The 15,379-nt window shown below is 35.5% G+C and overlaps 1 protein-coding gene across 1 annotated transcript; it reads left to right on the forward strand.

Moving 5' to 3' along the window:
- The first annotated feature begins 10,287 nt into the window (after positions 1–10,287).
- LOC145807510 (uncharacterized) lies at positions 10,288–14,270 on the forward strand. The gene is made up of 2 exons (XM_082905855.1): positions 10,288–13,198; positions 13,280–14,270. Exons 1-2 carry the CDS (start codon positions 12,719–12,721, stop codon positions 14,120–14,122), a joined length of 1,323 nt encoding a protein of 440 aa, XP_082761981.1. The 5' UTR covers positions 10,288–12,718; the 3' UTR covers positions 14,123–14,270.
- Positions 14,271–15,379: the final 1,109 nt, after the last annotated feature.

The following is a 15,379-nucleotide window of genomic DNA, read 5'->3' on the forward strand; positions in this document are numbered from 1 at the left end:
CATGTAAGGCCCATGTTCCTTGCCATTTCATTGTCAATGAATTGTAGGAGTTGGAGTTGAAAATGCCTTAAACATAATTAAAAAATGGCGTTCGGGGGATGAAAATGCAAAATAGCCTCCAAACCACTCTATAGATGTCATGAGAAGCTTCCACATGATAAATAGGACTTGTGGGGATAGATGACATGTAATTAGCATACGTAGGTTCGGAGTTAGAGTCGAAAACGCCTTAAACTTAGTTGAAAAAGAGCGTTTGAGAGGTGAAAATGCAAAAAAGCCCCCAAACCACTATACGGATGTCACAAAGAGCTTCCTTGTGACAAATAGGACCTGTGGGGACAGACGATATGCAATTAGCACATGTAGATTGAGAGTTAGAGTCGAAAACGTTGTAAATTTAGTCGAAAAAAGACGTTCAGGAGGCGAAAATGCAAAACAATCCCCGATCCACTTTACGGATGTCACGGGATGCTTCCTCATGATAAATAGGGTCTATGAGGACAGACGGCATGTAATTAGCACACGTAGGTTGAGAGTTAGAGTCGAAAACACCTTAACCTTAGTGGAAAAATGGCGTTCGGGGGGTGCAAATGCAAAACAATCCCTAAACCACTTTACAGATGTCATAGGAAGCTTCCTCATGATGAATTGGACATGTGGGGATAGACAGTATGTAATTAGCACACGTAGGTTGGAAGTTGGAGTCGAAAACACCTTAAACTTAGTCGAAAAAGGGCGTTTGAGGGGCGAAAATACAAAACAGCCTCCAAACCACTCTACGGATGTCACGGGTAGCTTCCCCATGAAAAATATGACCTATGGGGATAGACGACATGTAATTAGCACACGTAAGTTAGGAGTTAGAGTCGAAAATGCCTTAAACTTAGTCGAAAAAGGATGTCTAGCCCTTTCAAGAGTTTCATATGATAAATTTGAATGTGAACTTATTGACAGTGTCCAATAAATCATGTACCTAATTGTTCCTCTTTGGCACCTATCACTCTTGGCATAAAATACCAAATGTGATTTAAATAATTTATGGTTTTTAGTTAACAAGTTTTGTCTTTGAGTTTTGTCATTTTAATCTATTTTGAAATTATGAATTCTTAAAAGGAGTAGTTAGAGCTATCCTCTATATAATTTTCTCTTTAATTTATATGAATTATGTGCAAGTTTCTCAAGTCCATCATGGTTTAAAATTTTTCTTATTACTAGCTACTTGATTTCTTTATGAAATTACTGAGAATGTTGGTTTACTTGAAATATGCAGGAAAAACCATGGACAAACTCATTCAATAAAATGAGGAGTGTGTGAGAGAATTACTGAGAATGTTGGTTTACTTGAAATTACACTAAATGTTGCTTTTAGTGTTGAATGAGTTGCTATCACTTCATGTAGGTCATATTGCCCATCTAAATATCACATATGAATTGCTTCCTTACAGCTAATTAATACTTTGTTGGAATAATGAGGAGTGTGTAAGAGAATTTCTTCTTTTTTTCCTTGTCTATTCAATTTTATTAAATTGTTCATGTAGTTAACTAGGTGAGATCATTGTTGAAATTTTTTATTCAGGAAGATAAAAAGACAAAACTAGAAACAAAAGGAGTTCAGCAAAAAGGAAGTCTTTGTTTGATATGGATTTTCGACATCAGCGAGTTCAGGTAATGAATTTTTTTAGAACTTAACAAGTTTTGCACTTGAATTTCCATTTCTATGCTTATTAATTAATTTCATTGAAAAAATTAGACTACAAGCATGAGAAACACGCATTCAAGTTAGAGAGAACCTATCTTGTTCCTCCACGTTTCTCTGATCTCTACTAGTGTGAATGGACCTCTATGGTCCAACAACTCTGGTAGATGTTATGATTATGAGGAGAGTTAGTATAACTTGCATACAAGAAACTAAGTGGACGGGTGAAAAAGCTAGGGAAATTGAGGATACCGGTTTTAAACTGTATTATAGTGATAAGGATAGACGCAGGAATTGGGTAGGAATCATAATTGCCAAGGGTTTTATGGAGAGTGTAGTGGCGGTCAGTAGGAAAGGGGAAAAGATTGTGTTAGTTAAACTAGTTATTTGAGGGAATCTAGTGAACATTATTAGTGCCCCTCAAGTAGGATTAGATAATCAAACTACGAGGGATTTTTGGGAGCAAATAGATGAGATCTTACAGGAGATACCCGTAGGAGAGAACCTGGTTATAGGTGGAGATTTTAATGGCCATGTAGGCATAGATAAATTAGGCTATGAAAGGGTGCATGGTGGATACGATTTTGGTGACAGAAATGAGCCTGGATAGAGTATCTTAGATTTTGCGTTGGCATTTGACTTGGTGGTGGCCAATACTATGTATAAGAAGAGGGACAAGCATTTGATAACCTTTAAGAGTGAGTCAGTTAAGAGCAAAATAGATTACTTCTTAGTGAAAAAAGTGGACCGCCTAAAATGCAATGATTGTAAAGTGATTCTTGGAGAGAGCCTAACCTCTCAATATAGGATTTTGGTACTAGATTTATGTTTTAAAGGACAATACCAAGTTAGGAAGGATGGTGGGCGTCATAGGACGAGATGGTGGGACCTAAAAGGGGATAAACTAGCAATATTTAATAATAGAATGGATAAAAAAGGTACTTGGGACTTGGAAGATAATGCTAATACTATGTGGAACTTGATGGCCAATTGTATGACTAGAATCTCAATGGAAGTGCTTGGAGAGTCGAAAGTAATAGGACCCAGCTCTAGAAAAACTTGGTGGTGAAGGGAAGAGGTTCAAGCAGTTGTTAAGGAAAAAAAAAGAATGCTTTAAACAGTGGCAGAAAGATAGAATTGAGGAAAACTTTAAGAGTTATAGATTAGTTAATAAGGAGGTCAAAAAAGTAGTGAAAGAGGCTAAGTTGAAAGTTTATGATGACCTATACACTAGACTAAATAGTAAGGAGAGAGAGAATAGGTCTACAAACTTGCTAAGATATGAGAGAGGAAAATAAGAGATTTTAATCAAGTTAATTGCATCAAGAGTGAGGATTCTAAGGTATTGGTGAAGGATGAAGAGATTAAGGAAAGATGGAAGAACTATTTTGAGAAACTATTAAATGAGAAACATGGAGGTACGTCAATAGGAGAAGAAATAACCAGCAATACGATAAACCAAGACTATAGATTCTATCGTAGGATTAGGAACTTTGAAATAGAGATTGCACTTAAGAAGATGAAATCAAATAAGGCTTTAGGACCCGATGATATCCCTATTGAAGCTTGGAAGTGTTTGGGTGAAAAAGGGTTATTTGGTTGACCAGGTTGTTTAGCAAAATTTTGTTAACTAAGAACATGCCAGATGAGTGGAGGAAGAGTATTTTAGTGCCAATCTACACGAATAAAGGAGATGTCTAGAATTGCAACAACTATAGAGGAATGAAACTAATATGTCATATAATGAAAGTGTGGGAGAGGGTAATGAAACGCTGATTGAGAGATATAACAGAGGTATCAGAGAATCAATTTGGGTTTATACCTGGCAAGTCAATAATGGAAGTGATCTATCTTTTGAGGAGAGTAATAGAAAAGTATAGAGAAATGAAAAGAGACATTCATATGGTGTTTATCGACCTTGAGAAAGCATATGATAGAATGCCCCGAGATATAATATGATGGGTGTTAGAGAAAAAATGGGTGACAAAAGACTACATTGATGTGATTAGGGGCATGTATGAAGGGGTGGTGACCACTATTAGATCACTTGCTAGAGAGATAAATGAATTTCTATCACTGTAAGGTTACATCAATGATCTATCTTGAGTCCTTATCTCTTTACTTTAGTTATGGATGAGTTGACGAAAAATATCCAGGATGACGTGCCATGGTGTATGATTTTTGCAGACAATATCGTACTAGTGGATAAGACAAGAGAATGAGTTAACACAAAATTGGAGATTTAGAGAAAAACACTTCAATCTAAAGGATTCCGGAAAAGCAGAACTAAGATTGAGTACATGGAGTGTAAATTTTGTAACAGTAACAATGAAAGTAGGGGAAAAGTGAAGATAGAGAACCAAAAACTGCCTAAGAGTGAACATTTTCATTATTTAGGGTCGATTATTACAACAGCGGAGGAGATTGATGCGGATATGGCCCATAGGATTAAGGCAAGATGGTGTAAGTGGAGAAGTGCATCTGGAGTGCTGTGCGATAAACGAATACCTACTAGACTAAAAGGTAAGTTCTATAGAGCGGCTATTAGACCAGCGATGTTATATGGGACGGAGTATTGGGCAACCAAGAAACAACATGTAGATAAGATGAATGTAGTTGAGATAAAGAGACTAAAATGGATGTGTGGCAAGACTAGGCAAGACAGAATTAAAAATGAGTGTATTCAGGAATGGGTAAGAGTAACACCAATAGAAGATAAGTTGAGAGAGCATCAATTGAGATGGTTTGGTCATATTCAACGGAGACCAACAGAGGCAGTGATGAAGAGATGTGATGCAGTGACGGTAGATGGAAGTGTTAGAGAACCTGGTAGGCCTAGATTAACGTTGGCTAGCGTTGTAAATAGAGATATGTATATACTTAATTTGACTAATGAAATGACCTTTGATATAGCCGCGTGGAGAAAAAGAATTCATGTAGCCGCCCTCATTTGATGGGACTTAAGGCTTGATTTGGTTTGGTTTGGTTAATTATTGAACTTACATAATATGATTTTTATAATTGATTATATTAAATCTAGAATAAGCAACGATTGGCTATATATAATGAAATTTGGGAATTAAAAAATAAGTGGAAAGAAATATGGGTAATAAAGAAAGTTCATAAGGGAATTTGTTGTATGATGATTATGTTTTTTGAGTATATATTGGCTACCATGGTAATGGAAAGAAGTATGGATAATAAAGAAAGTTCATGGTGATCTTTTGGTGTTTGAATATCTAAATGTTGATTGATAAAACTCACCTAAAAGATCTTATTATATAGGGATATACATATTCTTATTATAATATGGCGATATATGTATTAGCTTTTATCTCTTCATGCTTTTGATGGTATTTATTACTTTGTTGTAGATTTTCTTCAAAAGGATTATAATTTGCAACTACTATTTTTGTGTAGGTGAAAAGGATAATTTTACTAAGGGAAAGATCTGATTCTAGATGTAAGTGGAATTGAAGGTTTTTGTGTGTGTGTGTGTGTGTGTAATAGGCCCAAAATTGAAATCTTATTAGAAATTTAGACCAAAAAAAATGTGAGGAAAAAAATTGATGTGCAAATATTTTCATAAAAAAATTACTTAACATTATTTTTCTTTTTCTTTTGTACAGATGGATGAACTGGTACACGAAGCTGAATTGTATAGGACTAGTTGGCTTGTTACATTTTTTGAAGGATTATATGTTTTTGAATAGATGTGTATAAAAAATGTTTGGGTAGACTAGCAATTATATTTTTGGATGGATGTGTATGAAAAATATTTGGGTAGGCTACTAGTTATATTTTTTGATAGATACGTATGGATAAAAATTTAAAACATAATAACAAATACTTGTTATGTTTTAAATTTTTATGCTAGATGATGTGACTTGGATGATTACATAGATTATAAGTGGATTTTTAATTAGAGAAATATGTAGTTTGGAATTACTTGTGAATGAAAACTTATAAAAGTTGATGATTTTAATTAAACAGGCTCAAGATTGGATGATTGATATATTTTATTGAATATTCATAATTCCATTGATTTTATTGATTTGAATGATTATTGTAAATTATAGATTATATTGAATGGATTGGATGAATTATTATAAATTACAGGTTGATTTTGTTGCATGTTGGCGACCAAATTTTGGCTTTGTTTTTCTTTTTTTGCGACTAAGTGACTAGTCGGGAAACATCAATAAAGAATTTGTCGACTAAATAAGGTAGTCAGTGTATCACCGCTCACATTTGGCGACCAAAATGTTGGTGGGCGAGAGGGTATATTTGGCGACTAAATAAGTAGTTGGTAAAATTATTAATTTTGGCAACCAAAGGGTTTGGTCGCTAATAGGTTTTTTACTGACTAAAGTAATGGTTGCTCAAACATTACTTTTGGCTACTAACGTGTTTGGTCGAGGCATGTGATTTTTGGCGACTAATATGTTTCGATGTAGAATGTAACAATTAGTGACTAAACTGTTTTAGTTACAAAATAGTTTAGTCACGGTAAATATATATTTATCGACTAAAAAATTATTCGGTAAATAGAACCTTTTTCCCGACTAAAAAAATTTTAGTCGCTAATTACTTTTTCTGACCCTCCATTGGTGACTAAAGTGGCGACTACAAATTTTAGTCACAGAAAACTTTTGCCGATAAAAATGGACTTTTGCCTATTAAATTTTTGGTCGGCAAAAATGTAATTTCTTGTAGTTTTAAAATGTAATTTTTAATGATTCAAATTTAAAATTGAAATAAATCAATGTAGTTTTAAAATGTGTAATTTAAAATAAAAATACATTTAAAAAAAAATTTAAACTAGGGATTATCTTTTGCTAACAGGTTTAATAAAAATAATAACAAAATCGTTATAGATATTAAAAAACAAATGATAAAAAGGAGTTGTTGGTTATCCGTATAGTGGAAACTTTCAAGAAAAACCAAAGTCGGAAGAATTTTTTTGGTGAGGGTCATAAAGGGAGAAATCTTGGTGCATTTAATGAGTAAAATCCAAATTATATATTTGATAAAACCTCCAAAATACTCCTTTTTAGTTTATAATTATTTTTAGTACTTCATATCCTCCCGTGGGTGATATGGGAACAAATATAAGTAGACAAAGAGAACTTATTTAGGCACCTTTGGGAAGATGAGTTTGAGGTTTTTTTGGTTAAAATTGTTATAAAAAATAAAATAAGTTTTTTAGTCCAATAAGACAAAATATCACATCCAACCCATAATCATTATATTTTTTCTCTCACAAAAAAATTAAAAAAGCCAAAAGTCCTTCCCAAACTAGACTTTTTAATCCCAAGCTAAAATAATCAAAAAAGTCAAAAAGCCAACTCAGTTCCCAAATGAAGCCTTATTAATTTTAGTACTAGCAATTTTTTCACTTCTTAAGGGGAAAAAATTCATTGCCTTGATTTCTTCTCTTAGCAAAACAATTCATAATCTCCATCAAATAGCTAAGGTCATGCAGCCAATGGGATTATTAGGCCACGGCCCACCAAGAAGAGAAAAAAAAACAAAACAAAACAAAACATAATAAAATTGCTTGACATCAAAGAATTAAAAATGGTTATTAAGAGGGGAAATAATGAGCATAGCTTTATCAAGCAATATTGGGTCCATCACCAGATTAAAAGTCAGCTTTTGATTTTTAATTTATTTTGAGTCAAATTATCTCTCTTTTTTTTATATATTTTTAAAAAAAATTAAAAAATTAACTTTTAACCTATTTTTTAAAAAACCTATAGATTAAACAATAAGCTCTTAGAGTTATATCAAACAGACAAGACAACCTATGTGATGCAAAAGGCAAAGGGTCACATATTAGCTTACTAGATTATATGACTATTAATTAATTATTTATAATTAAAACTTCATTTCACTTCCATTCTTATTGATTTAATTATTTGGAGCTCCAATCTTTTTCAGTGGGCCATTCTCCTTGACGAGACACTGATCCGTCTTATTTGATCATCACGTCTTCAGACTTGTACAAATCAAATTCATGAAACCTATAGAGTAATTTTTAAATTTTTTTAGAATGCTAATTAATCATGGTGTTAGAGAAGTCCCATCTGTTCGATCTCGATCCCGGTCATATATGAATAATTTTTGAATAATATTAGATATATTAAATTTTTTACTAAATAAATGATCAAATATTTATATAAATTTTATACTTATGTGAGATATTTGATTATCTATTTAGTAAAAAATTTAGAATCTATAACATTTTTCATATTTTTTTTCTTTGATGGAGGCAACTGCTGCGGGGCACGAGATCTGAGGCCTACTAATGATATGAATGACATTGGGGCCATCACTATTTTTTATTTTTTTATTAAAAAATTGACATGAATTTTGGAAAGTTTGGTTAAGTGTTGATGCAATAATTAATAATTAAAATGAGGACAGAATGTATTTTTGTCACAACATATATAATTTAATGCTAATAATTAGGCTTGTATATGGTAGATAATGACATGAATGGGTCCATCAAAGTTAGCTCTTGGTACAAGAGATGGAAATAATGGAGTTTGAACCATATATGATCTCACCTACTTTTAAGACAATAATACAGAATTTGGAAGCAGTATAAATGAAGGGGTCTTTTGAAAAGTGGATTATAATTCAGTTTCCAGATTATAACCCACTTCCCTCATTCACAAAAAGTTGAAACGTTTAACTAAAAAACTGATTATAATTATCTTTCCAAAATAGTCTGAATAAGACTTTATAAAATTTCTTTATGAACTTATTTTTCAAAAAAATTATTTATTTTATTTATTTTTTGTGTCCGATTCTACATTTGATTCTTTCTAAAATGTCAAGATTATCTTTTCAATTCTTGATCGAGCATCACGTGTCAAGAACCTATTCTAGTAATGATGAGTGTGTTTTGCCATTGTTTCATAAATTCAAAGCCAATTAATCACTTTCACATCGTCGCTTGGAGAAGAAGAAAACATAATATGAAGACCAAAAAATGAAGTGAGAAAATTCAAAGAACGTTAATAAGCCCTGTTGGGATCCTGGGAGATAAATATAAAAATGTTGCCACAGTTAATTAAATTACTCATCTTGATTCGACATAAAGTTGTTCAAATCAAATTTTGGACTATAAAATAATCAAATTAGTTATATAATTTTATGTCGATTTGTTCATATAATTTTAATTATAACATATTAAGTTGATATGTCAACCTCCATTAAGGGGCATTTGAGGAAATTAAAATTTGGGTGGTGAAAACAAAATTTTATTTTGATTTACTTTACTTTCAATCATGATATTCAATTTTTATACTTTAGGTCAAATTATAATATTACCCTTCTGTTCTTGTACCATTTATTCAAGTGATGGTGCACTTATTTTGTTTTATTTTTTAGAAGGTAATAAGGCTCTGCACTTAACACATCGTATTTTAAAATCATTAATTAACTAAATCGCATTATAATAATAAATAAAAGTTCTCTATCAAGATTCCAATGAGAACTGCTTCGTTTGGAAAATGAATTAGCTTTTGGATTTTTTGACTATTTTATCCTGAAGCTAAAATAGTCTCGTTTAAGATGGGTTTTTTAACTTTTTTACTTTTGTGAGAGAAAAAATAAAATAATTATAGTTTGGATATGATAACTTTTAGCCTAGAGTTAAAAAATTTATTTTGTCTTTTTGTGACTAAAATAATCCCAACCTAATCCAAACCCACATGCCAAATGAGCACATATTTGATGTGATGTATGCATATCATATAATCTAGACGTAGTACACGTCATTGCTGCGTGACGTGTCAATTCTTTGGAGATTTGATTATGGAGAAATTACATGCAGATAGGAGTTGGGGTAAAAAAATTACAGCATTTCATTTGTACCGCACCTCAGACACATTTGCACTTCCATATGTTTGTAATTTTTTCCCTAACTCTTACCAGCATGTAATTCTCCTTTGATTATTGACTATCCTAACCATGGAAGAAAAATACAACAAAAAATAAATTTACATTCTCAAAAAATAAATAAATAAATAAATTTACAAACACAAAAGATTTATAGATAAATAAAAGAATTTAAAAATAAATTCACTAATTGTAATAGTTGGTTCTGTGAGTAATGGAGTTTGGATTATTTTTATAACGTGTCATTTGTGGTCGAGTAACTTGTATAAATGAACTCATTAAGGCACTTTGTAATTTATAAAAATATTATTGTGGTATTATTCTGATGAAAGAAATTCTGAAAAAATAATAATTTTTTTTGGGAGGAAGGATTAAATATGAGAGGCGTTGGAGAAAGAGTAACGGCTTGATATTCCAGCCTTAGGAACCAAAATAATTTGTCGGGAATTTGGTTCATCATTTAAAGTGGTCCATTTGTGATTTGCTTAATTCACTTCCGTAAGTTATGGCCTCTTCATGGGACCCTTAGCCACTGCCCAATCTCACCATTCACTTTCTTATATAGCGACTTTCCACGTATTAAGATATGGGTGATGACAGATAACTCTCTGCTCTAGTAACGTGGAAATTTTAAAAAAAATAAAAATAAAATAAAACATCATAATAATGGAGTGACGCCTGTGTGGGTAAAAATCTGACCACACTGCCCGTTTAGTGATCAGCAGCTAAGCACCGGCAGAATAGATGGCTCCAGCAACCTGTAACAGAAAAGAAAAGCTCCGGCGGTGGTTCTTCCACCCGGGGGCACTCCGACGATCAAGTCAGTATGATTCTCAAGGATAATCAAGTATTAAGCTGAATACTCAAAGTATGAATTACATACCTTAGACCCACGGGGGTGCCTTTCTTTTATAATGTACTCAATCCAAGTCCAACTAGAAGTATGACTTCTATGAACTCCAATCTTAGTGCTTACTCTGGACTCTTTAAGAGATAGAGATAAACTCCCTAAGAGCTTTATCCTTATCTTAACTAAGTCCCCTCTTTGCCTTAGGACTCTTGTCCCTTATCTTCGGACTCCGACATCTTCGGAGATGACCTCGGCTTCTCCGAGATTACCTCGGCTTCTCCGAGATTACCTCGGCTTAACTACCAGGGCACGTGGCACCTCGGCTGACACGTCGGCGTCACCATGCCACGTGTTGGTATTCAAAAAATATGTCCCCACAACTGCCCCCTAGGTTCTATTACCTCGGCATTCTGAGGTGATGGAACCTATTCCGAATTTTTTGTCACTTCCTTTCTGAATAATGGCTCAAGAAGACTGCTTTTGCCAAGATTATCTTCTTTCAGCCGACGTGTTCTCTTCGGAGAACGTGGCTTCGGTCGTACTCCCCTATGCACATGAGCTGTCATTCATGTCTAACTGTTCCTTCCACGTGTTTCGTCTTTGTTTGAGCGTGTTAGTGACGCGCCTGGAAGCTGTCTGTTCGTTCGTCTGCGCCGTCTGACGCGTGCGTTACCCTAGGCGCAATAATTGCCCTATTTTTGCCGCCGTTTCAAATTTTTGACAAAACTTCTTTTGCCTCTATCTTTTCTTCACTTTTTCTTTTCATCTTCTTTACTCTTTCTCTTCCGAAAGCTCGTTCTTCCTCTTCAAATCTGCCATTGCTTCAATTTCTTCTCTGGAACTGTTCTTAGTCCCGTATTTCTTGCAAGCCTTTTTTGCTGTCGCAACTGGTTTCTGGATTCAACGAGTATTGCCTTGGCTTCACTTCTCCTGGTAAGTCCCCTTCCTTTAATTTCTTTCATTCTCTTTATGCGCTATTGCCAGTCTGTTGCCATTGCTGATCTTACTCGAGGTCTGGGATCTATTTGTATCTTGAATTTTGTGGCTATATTTTGAACCTCTATGCTTTTCCATCATTCTTTTCGCCGCTGTTCTTGATTTTTTCCTGTACCTCTATTGTTTCTGAAAATTATACCTCTGTTCTTGAATCTGAAACCTCGTTTTTGTTTTCTCTTTTTTGTATCTGCCCCAGATCTGTGCCCTCGATCTTTATCTTAATAGTTCGTAGGTTTGGGATTTGTCTGTAAAACCCTTAATCTTTAGGGAAACCTGAAAAACGCCCGTCTTCTGAAACATATTCCTCTTAATTTAGGCCGACACAATGGGTATGTGGAGGCACAGGGTAAATACCCCAACAAGTCTTGAATACTTTAGGCAAGAATTCTCTATCCCAGCCGACGTTCATCTTAAGCTGGCTGGGGATAATGACACTATCGTGCCTACAGACCATACAATGCCTTTTCCAGTAGTTGCTTTTATCGAATGTGGACTTCGGCTTCCACTCGATCCCCTTTTTCGTCAAGTTCTCTATTTCTATAAGCTAAACCCCATGCAACTTACTATCAATTCCTATAGGATAATTAATGGTATTATAGCCTTAGCTAGGCAAGAAAACCTCAGAATCACCCTCGCCGACCTTCAATATTGTTATACCATGTGCCCTCTTGATCTGAAGGATAGGGGTTTTGTATATTACCTTAAGCCGAGATCCACTCAGTACAAGATTATAGCCGACCTTCCAGACTCCAACAAGGGGGCTGGAGATGACTATCTTATTGCCTCTGGAAATTGGGAATTTGGCCCAGATGAAGATGTCCACCTTTACCCTCTTCCTCGAACACTTACAGAGGGCAAGAGTAAGAGCCCTGAGTCAACACTTAGTTGTTTTCATTCAACACTTAAATACTTTTGTTGTTTCTGACGTCTGATTCTTTGCAGATCTTCATCAACCACCGAAAAATTTTCGTCAATCCTTCTTCCCAGGACCAGATCTGAGAACACTTCTTGGTCTTCCAATCCTTAAACGAAAAGCCCCAGTATTATTAAACTTTGTTCCCACACACAGATCCATTTTACCCGACGTCCCTCGAAAAAGGAAGAAGAGTCTCTCTCCACCAACAGCCACAACCTTAACTGCTTCTACATCTCGGACAGATCAAGAGTCCACATCTGACCCAGCCGATCTTCCATCAACTTCGGCCCCCTTCTTAATACCAATTCCTGAACGTAAACGCCGACGAAGGCTAGTAAAGACTGCCGAGATGGTTCGTCCGAGGCCTGTCGTCCAAGATCTTCTTGCCGACATTCCAGCTGACGCCGAAGCCGCAGCAACGCAATCAATGCTTCCACCCAAACCGAAGAGGGTAAAAAAGGCTCAGCCTAAGGCCAAGGTTACAGATGCCGATGCTGAGGATGCTTTGCCGATTTTGAAGCTAGCTGAAAGCAAAAAATCGACCTCTACTTCAACCAAAAGGTCTGCTGAGGGCCAACCCTCAGGATCTACACAAACAAAGAGGCCAAGGTCATCGTCTGCGACGACCTCGGCTTCAAAGAAGCCCGACGTCCCATGGGCCCCTGATCTATCTCTAGAGGACAGGCCTATCATGGCTAGTGAAAGTACTGATGATATCAACGTTGCTGTCGCCCTTAGTACCGCTCTTCTTCTACCGAATGATTTGGAGCGAAATGCCAAGTTCAGTGAGTATGAAAATTACGCTCTGATGCTCCAACACTCTGCCCAAGTAAGTATTTCTATTTGTTTTTGTGTTTTTTCCTTCTGTTTCTTTCTGAGAACACTTTCTGATACTCTTGTTTTCATTCAGGCTATCCAACATGCCCATTCATTTTCAATGCAATCCTTTGAGAATCGTCAAAGATTGGTTGATATGAAGAGGGAAGCAACTTCAATGAAGAGAGAATTAAGGGCCCTTGAAGTAAAAATGAAAAAACTAGAAGATCAAGCCGAGGCTGCAACGAAGAACCAAACCTTAGCTCTTGAAAAGGCCGAAGCTGCTGAGGCCGTTAAAAAAGTAGCTGAAGCCGAGAAAAGGGAGGCCGAGGCTCAGAAGGTCCAAGCGCAAAAAGAACTTCAACAAGCTCTGGCCACCAAGGAGGCCGAAGTCAAGGAGGCCGATGAAAAGGCCTATGCTCAAGGCATGGCCGACGTTGCAGAAGAATACAAACTTCAAGTCAGGCAGGCATGCAACAGGGGATTTTCCCTTGGTTGGATGTCTCTGATAAAGAAGCTTGATCTCCCTGCTGACTCACCATTGCGCCAAGTTGATGCTAATCTTCTACCATTTCTTCCTCCAAGTCAAGCTGAGGATGAATCAGAGACCGAGGTAGAAGCTGAGGGTGAAGACGAAGAGAAAGATGAAGGTGAAGCCTTGGTGAGAAAACCCAGGGGCGCTACTGAGGCCAAGTCCTTTCCAGCTGAGCAAATTTTAGACTTAACTCAAGATGAAGTGGGTGATGAGGCTGAGGAAGTGCCCAGGGAACCTGTTCAGGGGTGTCCATCATCTGACCTTCTTCTGACTGACAGAAGTCTTGACACAACTTTAGCAGAGATAGATGCCGAAATACGAGCGGAGAAGGTGGCCGAGGATATTCCAGCTGAATCATCCGAGGTTCCAGTTTCTGCTGCTGCTGATGTTCCAGAGTCTTGATTTTCCCTTCTTTCTTTTCTGGATTTTGGTCTTTGTTTTTTCTTTTAATTCCTGAACAATGTACATTCCTTCTTATGGCCAATGTGCCTTTTTCAGTATGTAATTGCAACTGTTCTTGCAATGGATATTTTTGATCTTGTGATGTTCTGTTGCTTGCTTTTGCATAGTTCTATACTTAGAAATTTTTGCATGCTTTCTTTGTGCAATCTTCTCGGGGCTACATACCCTGGGTATAACTGCAAGGCTTTTACTTCGGCGAGATACTGACCTGCAAACCTTGTATAAATTCTGTCAAGAACTAAACATATACTACTCAATGTATACTTTTGCCATCTTTTAAGTTTTCAATAAGTATTTAAACAATGATTTCGTTCTACCCTACTTGTAAATTGCTACAAATTTCAACAAGTGTTTAAATAATATACTTAACCTTTGCATCGACCCGTTAATTTCCTGTATACCTCAGCGGGTGATCATACGTCGGCTTAACATAACCTTGTAAATGGCTACAACTTTCAACAAGTGTTAAGCATCTTCTCTAGGGTTCAGACAACCCATATATTGCTATAAGTGTTTAGCAATAACCTCGGCTTTACTTCGACTTGTAAATTGCTACAAATTTCAACAAGTGAAGAGAACCAATAATCTCGGCTTAACTCCAACTTGTAAATTGCTACAAATTTCAACAAGTGAAGATAAGGAATCAGCTTAATTCCAACTTGTAAATTGCTACAAATTTCAACAAGTGAATTAAGGAATAATCTCGGCTTAACTTCAACTTGTAAATTGCTACAAATTTCAACAAGTGAAGATAAGGAATCAGCTTGATTCCAACTTGTAAATTGCTACAAATTTCAACAAGTGGATCAAGGAATTATATCGGCTTAACTTCAACTTGTAAATTGCTACAAATTTCAACAAGTGAAGATAAGGAATCAGCTTGATTCCAACTTGTAAATTGCTACAAATTTCAACAAGTGGATCAAGGAATTATATCGGCTTAACTTCAACTTGTAAATTGCTACAAATTTCAACAAGTGAAGATAAGGAATCAGCTTGATTCCAACTTGTAAATTGCTACAAATTTCAACAAGTGGATCAAGGAATTATATCGGCTTAACTTCAACTTGTAAATTGCTACAAATTTCAACAAGTGAAGATAAGGAATCAGCTTGATTCCAACTTGTAAATTGCTACAAATTTCAACAAGTGGATCAAGGAATTATATCGGCTTAACTTCAACTTGTAAATTGCTAC

This window comes from Camellia sinensis, chromosome 14, assembly GCF_055761805.1.
Source record: "Camellia sinensis isolate YWXY chromosome 14, ASM5576180v1, whole genome shotgun sequence".
Lineage (NCBI taxonomy): Eukaryota > Viridiplantae > Streptophyta > Magnoliopsida > Ericales > Theaceae > Camellia > Camellia sinensis.